Source organism: Melanaphis sacchari, unplaced genomic scaffold (assembly GCF_002803265.2).
Source record: "Melanaphis sacchari strain LSU unplaced genomic scaffold, SCAv2.0 Contig0_pilon_pilon, whole genome shotgun sequence".
In the NCBI taxonomy this organism is placed as follows: domain Eukaryota; kingdom Metazoa; phylum Arthropoda; class Insecta; order Hemiptera; family Aphididae; genus Melanaphis; species Melanaphis sacchari.
The window spans coordinates 20,984,580-21,000,124 of NW_020270366.1; the positions used below are offsets into that span (position 1 = coordinate 20,984,580).

Here is a 15,545-nt window from a genome sequence, read left to right on the forward strand (position 1 = left end):
TGAAAAATATTTTTCCTCATTACGACGCTTGAAAACATATCTGAGAAACACAACTGGTAAAAATCGTTTGAACGGCTCGCAATTTATGAATATTCATCGAGATTTAGTCGTAACCACAAACGAAATAATAGATACACTAGCTTTAAAAAATCGACGCATTAAGTTACCTAATTTAAAAATAACATTTTGTTTTTATTAATAATAATAATATTTAAATTTTTTCTCGTAATCCATAATAATTATTTCTCACTAACCATCTATTCACTTGTAATGCGTCTGTAAAATAAAGTGTAGGTAAAGTTATTAATGTTATGAGATAATTTTTCAATTAATTTTAAATAACCCCCCCCCCCCCACCCTTTGAAATTCCTAGCTACGAGCCTGATTTTACTTATACACCGAACGAGACGGACATTTCTTCTGAATTCGATTATAAAATCAGTTGATATAACATATATTATATATATATCTGAACAATAAAAAAATGTAGGAATTTTAAAGGCAATATATAAATGTGTGTTATTACTTATTAAAGGCTTCGCCGACGTTTTTGCAGTCGGCCTCAAAAAATATTTCTAAAGATGGCCTCAAATTTGCCGTGATAGTAACAGTCATAAATAACCATTAAAACGGATTCATATCAACAATAATTATAACTGTCGTTATCGTTTTTATTAGACTACGAAAAATACTGACTACACTAAATCATAATATTATCATATAATATATTATTTAATGAACGTGCGAGTTCCGTCCTTGTCCCATCGTACGGTTCAAAGCAGCGCGTCGTGCGGCCCGCGGAAATCGTCTACACGGCCTGATGTCGCGCCGCCGCCGATTCGGTGGCCGCTCGCAGTGACGAGGCCTGCAGCTGTTGTTGTTGCTGTTGCTGTCGCTGTTGTCTGAGCAGCGTCGCGTTCGACTGCTGGTACAACGCGTTTCTGGCGTCCCGCCGGTACAGCAACGTTTCGCGGCCAAGCCTGGGCACCTGAGGCTGGTTCATGATCGCCTGTCGACCGAGACGCGGCGAGAACGGTGGCGAGTACGGCGGCGACCGGGCCGTATGCCGCGACCGCGACGCCGCGTCGTCGTCGTCGTCCTCCTCCGACGATCTGCCGTTCCTCGCGTTCTGCTTCATTTGAATCTGATTGTATACTGTCGGGAATAAAGCGAAAACGTAAGTACATTATTTTTCTTTATCTTTTTTTTTTTTACTAAAAAGTAGAGCCCCACACCAGTTTCGATCATCTATCCACCCACCCATCCACCCCGAGAGGACGAGTGTCGAGATAGGCCTCACTTCGCGTCATCAAATTCAATGTATTCCGCAATTAAAATACTTAAAAAATATAATGTGAAAATTACGATATAGGAAACAACGATCGTGTGCAAAACTTTTTTGTTTAACAAATAGTATGGCTATGGGTGCAGGTAATTTATATATAGCTACTTATTTTTAAACAAATAAATACGAAACTCGTTCAATAACAATCATTTATACGTAAATAATATCAGCATTAGGACTTTATAACATTTACATATTAATTGTTTTATTGCGGTTTAACAATTGTAAAATAACCAATTTAATGTTAATAACCAACGTTGGAACTATAATTTTAATTTGCATTTAAATGCGCATTTTATTGATACGTTTTTTGATGCTTTTAAAGCACATTTCTACTTCTTTAAAATTTTTGTCATATAAGTATTTTATATATCTCAAAGAGTGAACAGTTATATGAATATTTTTATAATCAACATTGTCGAAACACTCTAAACAGTGATGGCTATGATACTGTAAATGTAGTTATGATTATTCTAATGATTCATTATTATTTTACAAACGTTTTTGACAGTATTTATGCGAATAAAATTATTTTAATTATGTTTTGAATATGAAATTGTTTTAGATACTTAATATTTATATATATATATTATATATATTCATATAAGTTAACTAATTTTATAATACTTTTTTTCATATTAATATTTTCGTATTCAAATACTTTTTCAAAAAATAACATATTATATAATATTTAAATTATTCTTTAAAATACTGATACGCATTAATAATGTTTATGCTACCATACACAAGATTTAGTACAAAAACGCGCCCTCGATACCAAAAGAAAAAATTAGTCGGGTGATTATCACCATATATATGCATAAATAACACTTCACAGATCTATACTGCAGCCAGTGGTACAGCTGCACAGACGATCATATAACGCATTATTTACATTTAAGATAACGATTTGTTGTTTCTGCAGTTTGGGGCGTGAAACAGTAATAGTAATAATTATTATTATTAATTTCGCAGTCTGGCGCTCGCGTATTGCCAGACCATGCGTATGGCGATTTCCAGGAGGTTTCCAGCGTCACGCCCCCTCGCAGTGAAATCGGGTAGGCAATTTATCACGACTGTTTTAACGTTATTGTGATATAATTACTCAGCAATTTCTAATGTATTATGTCATGTATACGACGCGTGGTCTGCCGAGGGCGAGTGTTTATCGGTTATTACGGTGAAAAAAAAATGCGATAACTACGCTGCGACACAATTTCAAACGAAACAGCGGCTACAGCAGACCTCTAATATTATTCGTATATTATTTTAACTGTAATTATTGTGTCATTTTGTCATAATAATATATAAAGTACATATAAACACATGTTAACTGAAAATAGTACGGGAGAGAGTATGATAGAGATCAAGATTACCGATTTACTTCGTATAGGTATGTACGATATGAAAATATGAAATTAGTAGTTAAAAGTACAGTGATTGTTTATAGTTCGTGTGATGTACGTGCGTGCCCTGCAGTGGCGTAACCTCTCATAAATTATGTAAGTAATATGTTACTCACCAGAACCTGTTTTTTTATTGTGTTAACTTATTTTTAGTTTATAATATTTATCGTGTTGATACAAAAATGAATTGGGACATATAACTTGTAAACTTTGGATCGCGCGTTTTCTGTTAGGTAAGTAATTAATAAACACATAACGTATCTTACGATTTTATCTCGATTTTTTTGAAGTTTTCGATTATCCTGTGAACTCTAGTAATATTTAAGTATAATAGATTATGACACATTGATGCATATTTTGATATATAATAATAATAAATATGTGTGGATTATTATAAATATGAGATATAATTAATGTTTCTTTTTTTACTTCTTGTGAGTTGTGACAAATATCATACATACAATATACATATCACCCCCGTCCACGTCTACCGTATAATATGTACTTTGAATTTTGATTAGATTTTAGAGGTATATAAAAAACTATATTTACACACATCAAGCATATTATTATGTCGTGTATTTTGTATAGATAAAATTTTTCGGTGCAAAAAACGCAATTTAAAAAAATAGAGAATATAGAAAATATGTTTCAGGAATGTACCTTATGTAGTGAGTAATTTACTATACAAGCTGTATAATTTATACTACTTATATAAATGTGTATTATATACATGTTTATGCTTTTGACGATTTTCGTCAAAATTCTAACTTCAAAGATTATAAGAAATATTGTCACTTTATACGTATGTTTTATAAATTAACTTAATAAACATTTATGAAGATAACTGTACAATAAAGTTTTAATTGTTTTTTTCATTACATTTGTGCTTCAATAATTGTGAATCGATATATTAAAATGTGAGCGGGCACCACGAAACACGAATTTCGTTTTCTTCGTTTTTCTTAGCCGGACGTGCAGATAATAATTAATAATATTTTATTTAAAACTCAACTTGACATCCAGATGAATATTTCCTAGTATAATACTACTAATGCGTGTATACGATAAACAGAAACACTGAATATAACTCATTTGTATGTACCAAGACAATCCTCTTAAGTCGAACAGCGATTATATAATTTATTCATTGGTGGGCGGACAGCCGGTCTTCTTAAGTACACATGTAGTGAGTATATATAACACTATATGCGTATACATGATATAGCAGTAGCCAGAGAGTCGTTAAGGGGTGTGTTCATAACTTATATAATAACAAAATTTATTTTATGAGATCAATCAAACTGGGGGTGTGAAACAAAAACAAAGAAAAGAAGCATAAGTACGTTATGGCTATGTAGATCACATTACCATTATATATACCTCTAAGACTTACCATATACGTCAGGATTATTATTCCATTGATGAATATAAATGCGACGAAAATTCACTAAATAGAATATTTTACTTACTCAGTGAGACCACACATAGACACATACATACATTTTAATATAAATTTAATTGATTTAAAGATAAAATATGTTAGTTGACCACAAAATATCAAGAATTGTATTTAATTTATAAAATTCGTTAGTATTTTTCAGGAGTAATTTTCTTAAAAATTATCCGAGGATAAGATATAAAATACTTTTAGTCTAACACAACTATCTCCACTCTCCGGTGTTTCAGTATTTCGGTCTTAAAGATTTGGAGTATAAGATCATATAATAGCTATACAGATGACAAATTAACGTCCCAGGTCTCTTAACACTTAGTCCATCACTGTGACCAGAAAGTAGGTATTATTTCAGTATCATACCGATACAAGACAATCAAAAACAAAGGAAATTATTGGAAAAACGTATTTTTTAACACAATGTTAATTTGTTTTTTATCCCCTAATACCGTTATACTATACTCACAGGAATTATCGATGATCGGTACGAGCACCCACGGCATATTGTTGATTAAATTTGAGACGGCGGCCTGCTCTGCCGCCATCGACGTCGAACCCGCGGCCAACGGATCCTGCAGCGACGAAGCGGCCGGCGCGATCGCATTCCCGTCCACCGACTGCGCGACGCCGCCGCCGCCAAACGGCGACCCGCCGCGACGTTTCCTGCGGCCCAATCGCGGCCCAAACCATATGCCACCGTTGCTCGATTGGGTCGTGCCGCCCCGCTTGTCGGCTCCGAACAGCGCGGCCGTGGCCACACCAGTGGCCGGAGATCCGGTGCCGTAAAAGCTGGCGCCTCTTGTTCCACCGCCACCGCTTTCTCCCCGCCCCACACCACCGCTAACACCGCTGCTACCGCCTCCGCCATAGTCGTACCATAACAGGTCGGAGATGGGCCTCTGTTGCGCCGCTGCTGCTGCAGCATCGGCAACCACTGCCGAATAATCGTAGTCCAACTGTTCCATAAACTTTTGGGCTTCTTGTAAGTCTATGTAATAGTAACAACGTATAAGACTTGATATTTTGTACTGTCACACGAATACATGATGATAAATTTATTACAGTCATTACATTACAGATAATATAAAATTAACAACGCTCTCTTTAAATCGTCAACTTGTGCTGGGAGAGCAATTTAAATATAATTCAATGACTTTTCTACCTATTTCGTTAATAAAACCAAGTCAAAGTAATTGTATTAGGATTTTAGACATTCTTTATCAAAATCGAAATCGTATACAAATAATTATTAAAGTTATATTAATTAATTATTATCAATATTAATTTTCTATATAGTTTCTCGTACAATAGTTGAACATTGTGATCCAAAAGTAATCTTACCTATATCCAATATCCATATACCTAACGTTTATACTACCTTGTATTATAATAATTATAGTTCACAGTAAGGATCAATTTGTTATGGTTATATATTGAAAAAAAGCACATTTCTATAAAATAGTTTATCTAACTTACTATGGGTATATTATATATTATTATAGTTCATAAAATATGATATTTGAATTCAGGAAGTCAATCTTGGCAATAACTAGAGATTGAGCGAATTTAACTCTTTGGGGAGGGCTATATTTTGGTAGATTAAGTATTAAATTTAATTATTTTTATTGAAACTCTTGGATTCAAACTTAAAAAAAATTATAACGAAATAAAAAAATCAGTTTAGTCAAAAATTGATTTAGTGTACCTAAAAAATGTTTCGTTTTCTTTAATTCTTTGTTTATAGATTATAAAAATAGGACTGGCAAGTTTTTAATTTTATATCTATAAAGCACAAACTAAATCCCAATTAACTATCTAAAACCACTATTAAATTTGAAAATCAAAGCATTTGATTGGCTACTTATGATGTACATAAAAAAAAATATATGTATAAATAAATACATATATTTTTCAATAGGTACCTCATTTTTAATTATTTAATTTACTGTTTCTCGATCTCTTTTCAATACCATAAAAAACCTTAAGTCTGTTTAACCAACATCCAAAACACAACATAATTTTCACAAATTATCTGATTATGGTTATTGCCATTAGTTTTTTGCTTATCTTCTTGTATGAATGCAGTTTTCAAATCGATAAACTGGAAGCATCCTTCAATATTTATCAGTGCATCACACATCAAGTATTCATCAATTTATACAAGCTAACCAGTAATTTTTTAAATAGACTATTAAGGATATCTGATATCTCTACAAACATGCATCCAGTAACGGATAGTTTTTTGACATCTTTCAGTCAATATCATTATTTAAACAACTAAAATATCAGTACCTACCTAGTTCAAAGATACACTATCTCTATAATTTGACTGAAATTCAGTATACTTAGTTTCCGGTCTTCATAAAAGTAAACAATGGACTTTATTTTCGATACAATTGTCGATTTGGTAGTTTGGCAGCAATTTTTGTACACTTGAAAACTTTTAGTACTTTTCCTCGACGATTGCTACAGTACAGTTTCAGTTTCAGTTTTACCATATTTGTGGCTTTATATTACACAAGATAATTGGTCATAATCTTACAAGTATTTAACTGTGGATTTTCGGTTGAAAATTTACTATTAAACTCTTTTACAAACATTTTAAATACCTAGGTAATAGAAATACTTAACTTGTATTAATCGTTTTAAAATTTAAAACAAAGTATTTAACTTATAAAACAGGCACACAGCATGTCAGCATATAATACAAATCAACTAAATTGATACCTAATTACATAATACAACTTATGCCCTATAAGTATTAAGTTACATTTATTATTTATAATATAGAATAATTTTTGTATGAGACTTAAGAAAAATAAAATTAAAAGGTTTAGTGGTTGGTAGCACTGGGACAAATTAAGATGTAATGATTATAGCCCGGTACGCTATCATTTTATCAATTTTACAATTCAATATTTTCCTGTATGTGTTCGCACGTGAATTTACAAATTTTTTAATTGACACTTGACAGTGATTTATTTAAAAATTTAATCTTAAAATATTTACTACAATGGCAGATTTCTTTAGTAATAACGGTGACAATTTTGATTTGGGTTCTTCGTCAGGTGGTGGTACCGACAAATTGAAAGCTGATGAAATACAAAAAGTTATAATGATGGAACAACAAAAAGCCCAATTAAATGCTCAAGTAAAATAGCTATTCACACGCTCTGCCTTCTTCATTTCTATTATCATTAATTAATTTTTTTTAGATACAAGAGATCAGTGAAATGTGTTGGGAAAAGTGTGTGGATAAACCATCAGCAAAACTTGGTTCAAAAACCGAAGCATGTCTTTCAAATTGTGTAAAAAGATTTTTTGATTCTTCAGTTATCATTGCTCATAGATTCAATCAGTTAATTCAAAGGTCAAACACTGGTTAACCAATTATACACGTTTAAGTGTTCTATTCTTTATTATAATGTTAATTCTGTAGTAATTGAGCAAGAAACTTTTCAATATAAATCAAGTAATATAAATTGTTTTTTTATAGTTCTGTATTGTACATACCTATAGTTTGAGTGAAAATTGCTTGTTATATTATTTGTGTTCGATATTGTTCAAATTAAAATAAAATATAGTTATTATATATTCATTATATTTGTTATAAATAATTAACAAATGTTTATTATTTTTCTTTTCAATTTGTGTTAATATTCCCAAACATTTTTGAAAAAATCAACTAGTCACATCATTAAATATTAACATTTAATTTTCTTAGTATTTTAAATGATATCAATTGCTAATCTATAATAATTACTTAAAATGTAATTAATTTATCATAAATGTATAAATAATTGTTTCCACTGCCATAACATAACATAACAAACTTTATAAAAATGTATAAGATGGTTTTCAATAGAATACTTTTTAGTATTTTTGTCTTGTAATATTTAACTCGCAACATATTAGTTTGAAACTTCAATTAAAAATCTAAAAATAATGTTTGAAGACAACAGTTAACAGTTTGTCTCAAATTAAAATATTAATTTATATTAATTTTTATTTAACTCTTTTAAAATTTGGCAATTACTCAACAATATTTGTATTACGATATGCGTTTAAAAACAAAATATAAACTTTATGCATAAGTTTTGTTTAAATATGAAAAATTAACTGTTAAATTACAATCAAAAATGCATTTATAAGTTTTATTTATTATTTATATTGTTATTTATTGACTATATAAACATAAAATATATTGATATAACAAAACCAATAACTCAATGTAAATACCTGTGTTAAGAAAATATTTTTTGATATTAAAATAAAATAAAGTATATTTCTATGGCACTATATACCAATAACTATCTATTATACTATCTATAACTAATAAATAAGGCCTGGAATTTGATGCATTTATAATAATATATGTTGTTTTTTTTATTTTGTTCCAATGTGTTGATCGTCATTACATAAATTTGATTTATGGAATACAAAATTTAAAGATACAATTTTGATTTTACATATTTATGAAGTCTTATACTTTACAATCATTTTCATTATTTTTGGTGCATTTTATGCTTTTTTATACATATTTACATTTTTTCTTGTTGAAAATTACACTTTATAGTAACATATTATCAGATTATTAAATTAAATATCTGAAAAAACTAACATATATTACATTATACAGCCTTCAATTATTTGTATAATTTTATTTATTTATTTATTTTTATGACAGGAAGAAATTTTATTAAAAAGTCGTATATACTATAATTTTTTTTTTTTTTTTTTTATTTAAAATAATAGTTTTAGAATATCTAATATATAATTTTATTTTTATCAATTTACGAGATTTTTATCATAAAAAAAATAATTATCATTATTTGTTTATTTTAATAATTTTTACAATAAAATATTAATTTTTAATTTTCTTTTTTTGTCTTGTCATTTTTTAACATTTTTATATTATTTTATGCACTTTTTATGTATTTTTAGATTATCAAGTTCTGGGTCCTTCTAATAAATTATAAATAAAATATCTTTGATAGGAAATCACTATATAAACTGCAAGAATAAGAACTATCATTAATTTATTATTTTTTAATAATAAAAGCAACATTCTTTTGATTTTTTTTTAATGTTTAAATTTATTTTTATTGGTTTATGTGAAACTCTTAAAATTAACTATCGATTTATAATGTATTATTCAAAACTAAAGTACAAAATAAATTTCAATGTGATCTTTATATTATTAATGATAACTAATCATCATTAATTTAAAAAAAGAATCAACAATATTATTAATATTAAATTATTATTTTTTTTTTTATACTTCATTTATTATTTTTTTTTCAATTATATTTATTTAATGAAGCAAATTATAAGTTATGAAAAATTAATGTTCATGTAAAAAGCATTTTTATCTTAAAATACTATTGACGTTGGCTATCTTTAATATAAAAACAACTACATGTAGTATGCAGAAAATGACTTCTAGTTTACAGTTGTAGGTGTCTTTAGATTTTAAAATTAAAGATAATGATATACAAGAAGTAAATTATTACATTCCAAACATCCAAACAGAATTTGGTGCTTGTATCTTGTATCAAGATATTATCAATATTTTTTTTTAATTCTAAATATTGTTTAATGCATGTTCAATACAAAACTGATGAAAGCATAAAATTATTTTTACTATTGTTACAAACCTTATCCAGCCTTAAATCTAAAATATATGGAATGTATAATAAATTGTAAAAGCGAACCTTTTCACAGTAAGTATTTATGAAATATCTAATCAGTTATCAAATAGAACGATTTACAAGTGTCACAAAGAATGTTCAAATTCTTTAAAGGAAAAAAACGATATTTTTCTTGTCATTGTTACAGTAAAAATATTTAAATTTTCAATGTAATACTCACCATTTAAAATACTGGCATTTGTCATCAAAAGAGAACACGCAATAAACCAAAAATAGCAGACGGTGCACATTTTGTTTATTGTGCCTGTAGTAATTTTCAGTATGTTGGAACGAATAAACCGAAGTGGACAGCGATTCGAACTTTTATACAATGGATCGTGAGTGAATTAAACTGAAGAAATGCGCTTTGGATTCTCAAATCCTTTTATATATATGTATGGGTACGCAAATACCCAAAGGTGTGTCACATCTCTGGCAAAACAAAACAATCAATTCCAATTTATTCGCGAAAAAAACATCAGTTGAAATACTAGAACACAATAAATTTTTATTTGTTCAGGTTATTATTCTTCGGATTGACTTAATTGTATCATTTGTTTGCGATGTTCATTTTAAAAAATGTCTTTTAGTTTTATTTATTACGCATTACCGTAATTTGAGTTTAAGAACAATTCCAAGTAAACATTTTTTCTGATTGATTTCGGCACATTAAAAATTAACAGTTTAATAAGGTGGTTCTCATTTAAAACAAAAAGTTTGTATCTCCACAGGACACTGCTTTAGTAGTATAAAAAATCTCAATAATTTTAAAATATTGTCTAAAGACTAAATATAGCCAAAAACCAAATTTTAAATAACTGTATTATTGAAGAAAATTCAGCCTGTATATAAAAATATTAAATACAGCTGCATTTAAACCCACTAGTGGGTTAGACCTACTTACTTTTTTAAAAAAAAAATCTAAGTCGTTGAGTCTATGCGAACGAATTTTAAAATATAACGATTAATAAATAATAGTACCTAGGTATTATAATTTCGATAAGTTCTATCACACTCGAAATAGGAGTATTTGGACTAGATACATGACATATACACCGATTAACCATTATTTTTATTCAATTAAATTCCATGAATAATGAAACACTGTAGTATATTTTTGTAAGACAAATATATTATTTGAAGTAATACAATCAATATTCTCTAGTCTCGATAATTCGATTAATCTGGTATAACAGTTTGTACTTAATCTATGGTAGTTATATCAGTTACTCTAAACTCTTAAGAAACCGTAAATTTCGAATAAGCAATTAATTATTAAACTGTGTTTTTATGCTACCACTGCCACTATAGGCAATTTTAAATCAACTGAAACTTATTTTTACTCCGAATTTATTTTATACACAAATATTTATTTTTTATCCATACCTATCAAATAATATGGTTTTTATATTACTACTACCTATTTTATAATTTTATTTAAGTTTTAAAAGATAATTTATACTATAATTATAACTTTATTATTAGTGTAGGTATATAATATTATTTATGATTTGATTTTGAATTTTTTTTTTTTTGTAAAATAAAATAATTTTATTATGTTTAAATGTAAAGAGCTAGAATTTAGTTGATATTCTCCTATTAAATTTGTATATTTTCGTATAATTCTAGCTATGCCCTTGACTAAGTAAAAAGTGTATAGACTATAGAGAGAGAATTAGTATGAGATCAGAATTGTCTACAAAGGAAAAACGTTAGTCGAAAAGAAAAGTATACTCTCTCTCCTTATCGTTCAATCTATGTCTTCATTTTGAAACTATAAACCTTAATGATACAGCTTCTGTACACACGTGAGTACCACATGAGTAATATATTGTTCTGTATGTTCTCGCGATCGGACAAACGATGCAATTATTTCAGTGAGACTTGACAATACAGTCGTTATAGTCCAGACAGCATTGCCACAAGTCAGTCTGAGTGATATATAACATAACTATCTTAGTACAATATTACACCTACATAAGTATATAACTATAATTTATTATATGAAAATATAAAAGAAATTTCTGAAGTGTTTTATACTTTTACGCATATTTCGCAATATTAAATTTTAAAAATATGAAATCAATACATTTTTATTACTATTATTTTACGGTCACTACGGTACTTTTTGTCAAGTGTATAAAATTCAAATTTTATAAATCGTGAGCTCGCGATAAATAGAAAAATAATGTGAAATTTCGTTGTAAAAATATAAATTTTCAAATATTAATGTGACTTAGGCTAATAATTATATTATATAATGGTTAAAATGAAATGTCTGAAACTTTTCTTAGTCTTATTTTCATACTAAACAACACAATAATCTTTCTTCTAGAATACCGCTCATTATTGATTTTAATGAATCGCTATTACATACCTATTACTATTTTAGTATGTAAGTGAAATACAAAATGTCTATTATTTTATTGAATCCATTTTAGTATCAGAGTTTAAACTCCATATTATACATAGGTAATATGTTTAAATATTTAATATGTGTACATTTAAATGAAATACTTTTTTCTATATTTTCATCAAACAATAATAAAACTGTGGAGATCCCTTAACTGTACCCCACTCAACTATCTCCCAAATCCAGCCTTGCCGGTATAAATATTTTTTAAAGATCATTACACTATATACCTCCCCAATAAATATACTCCCCAAAGATAACCACCAACATTTTTTTGATATTTAATTTTTTCTGAAATACAATATTATTTTTTTTTTATTGATTAAGGATATTCAATTTTTATATTTTGGTTTTAGAGTATTACCTATATACGTCACTGTATAGTAATATATAACTACCTGTAAATTATAAAATATTGCTTTAGATCACATACTCTGATACTCCGATCCGCATCTATTGATCCGTTTACATGCAACTTGTACACCCGTAGTTATTTCTAATGCGCATTTCAAATGTAAATTAACTAAGCCGTTTTAGGTAGGTACATGCCGTATTGATATGAAATAGAATTAACAGCCGTTTACATGCATTTAACATCGAGAGTTAACTAATTCAAATTGAGTTTAATCAGTTTTAGCTGTGCATGTAAACGTAGTACCTATATATTATATTCTGCAAAATGTTAAGAGACAGTGTGGTATCACGTTATAATGTTTCATTTTTTTTCGTCCCCACATCCATGATTAAAAATTGAAAAATTTTCTACCCTTAAATCCTTCAAATCACATATTATTATTTCACGTTTTTATGTGATATACGATTGATGTATCCATAAAATACCAACGAAAAGCATGTCAATTATGTTAATAATGCGAATTGTGTAACATATATAAATATGCATATATATATATATACACGGCTATTCCTATATTAATCAAGTTCTCCTTTTTCAATCACTGCCGAGAGTGGCGCATGTCGTATATACAGACATAAATCATTTGACAGGGGGATTCACGTTCCGTATTGTTTTTTATAACAACTAACCACGTTGTTGTAAGTATATACAAATACATCTTATTTTTATACATATTTGTATAAAATAACGATATTGCACATTGGCAATAACAACGCGTCAATAACAAAACCATGACCTATAGTCGTTCTACGCACTTCAATGATAAATATGTTTAACTAGGTAAAATGAGTTAATAACATGCAACACATATGATGATGTGACTGTGTATAATAAATAATAATGTTATACCAATTATAATATAGACCATATAGTAAACAACATAATAACAATAATATGCTATAGGTATTAATAAATCTTATTATGCACCATCAGAAAAAATATATATTAATAAAATAAATAGTGCGTACAATAAATAATATATCCAAGAGGAAATTAAATTAAATTATTACGCATTAGTAATAATACAATATTTTACATAAGTAGCTTCGAGTATACGTAATTGTCGTGATTTTACAATTAATTGTACATAATATACCAGGTGATTTGTTTAACGTAAAATACTCAGTATTTAAAAAACTATAAACGATTTTAAAAATATATTTTAGAACTTATGTAATTACAAAACAAAATTTTTGAAAAATAAATTATTTGTTATATTTCGATTAATAAAAATTAAATTTCAGATAAGTAGTTAAGTAAATTATAATCCGGAATCTATTTGTCAAGAATTAGATTTTTGTACATCAAACTGACAAAGAATATAGGCACCTACTCTGAAAAATATTCTGCTTTAGAATAAATAATAAAAAATTTATACTGATATTAAAAAATAGTGGACAAGTAGGTTATCGCTCTACTCAAGAAATTGTATAGTGGTTGTAGGGGTTTTACCACCTCTCCCCACAAATAAAAATTTTATTTAGACATTTTTTTTTCCACATAGATTAATGTCAGAAATTTTCTGATAATCTTAAAACGATAAATTAATTATATTTCGTTTATTAACATTAAAAATCTTTTACTCATAAACTCCATGAACACATTTTATTCATTATATGTGCTTGACTCTACTATACAGTAGGTTTTAACTGTTCTTTGACATTAAGTAGATCTGCATGATATGTGTTGAAATTTAATTTAATTATAATAAATCGTTATATTGCAAATTAAAAACGATTCTTAGCGAGTATGCATCAGATTAACTATAATATACTAAGTGACTGCATACGAATTGAGTTTTAATAAAACCTTTCAAAAGAAATTGAATCTTTGGTAGTTTTTCGTAAGTACTAAAACTAATACTTATACTATTATACTAATAATTTAGTCCATGTCTCAATACTAATTGAATCCTGTTCAAATTATTTCTATTTTTACGAAAAAAAAAAGTTATCAGTGCTTATATCATGAATAATAATTAATGATTAATAAATAACCAAACTTTAATTTAAGTTTTTTTAAATATATTAAATTTTCTAATATGTCTTTTTTAATTAATCAATGAAAAATACAACTATCCAAAGACTAGGCATAATGAAAATGGATCAATATATCTATATAGTTTGCATATTCTCAATTATCATACTAATTTTATTATTTTTTAAATATTATTACACTTAATGTTTTGTTATCGATCAACGTGTAGATAATAAATTATATTAAAAAAATAAAATAAAAAAAATTATGATATAATATTACAAAATATCAATTAAAATAAAATGTGTTCTTGAGGCATTAACGTAGCTAAATTGCCTATCTAACACGCCGTATGGAATTGTTCCTACTGATTAACTATATGTTATTATACAGTAAAATAGAAAATACAATTTTTTTCAAATTAAATCTAATTACTATTAATGTTAATAGGTTTGTATTCTAAATACCTCTAAAAATAATACACACTTTTTTTAACAATAATTATTAACGTACATAAAATACTTATGACGTGATATTCTTTCCTAGATCCTCTTGGCCATCCACAACACTTCTGGTCGTCAACTAAAATTTCAAAAAATTTTCATTTTCTAAAATTGTATAGTTTAACGTGAAAACTCGGCCTTCCTGAATGCTTGTACAACACAATATACTTACATTATATTATATTTCTTTATTTAATGTATTGTTAATACTTATTATTTGTAGTAATAACGCATAAACATTTAACAAAAATATTCATTAACAAAGTGTAAAAGACACAGAATTTCTACACTAATACTACTGAATAATAATACAAAAAACAAACACTCTCACAACGGTTTC

At 27.7% G+C, this 15,545-nt stretch overlaps 2 protein-coding genes across 2 annotated transcripts; one reads left to right on the top strand and one right to left on the bottom strand.

Moving 5' to 3' along the window:
- Positions 1–650: 650 nt before the first annotated feature.
- On the bottom strand, positions 651–10,316 carry LOC112598839. The gene is made up of 3 exons (XM_025345475.1): positions 10,079–10,316; positions 4,674–5,195; positions 651–1,155 (listed from the first exon to the last, which is right to left on the bottom strand). Exons 1-3 carry the CDS (start codon positions 10,146–10,148, stop codon positions 809–811), a joined length of 939 nt encoding a protein of 312 aa, XP_025201260.1. The 5' UTR covers positions 10,149–10,316; the 3' UTR covers positions 651–808.
- Positions 7,144–7,808, top strand: LOC112598846 (mitochondrial import inner membrane translocase subunit Tim8). The gene is made up of 2 exons (XM_025345488.1): positions 7,144–7,358; positions 7,423–7,808. The coding sequence occupies exons 1-2, from the start codon at positions 7,221–7,223 to the stop codon at positions 7,591–7,593; spliced, it is 309 nt and encodes a 102-aa protein (XP_025201273.1). The 5' UTR covers positions 7,144–7,220; the 3' UTR covers positions 7,594–7,808.
- Positions 10,317–15,545: the final 5,229 nt, after the last annotated feature.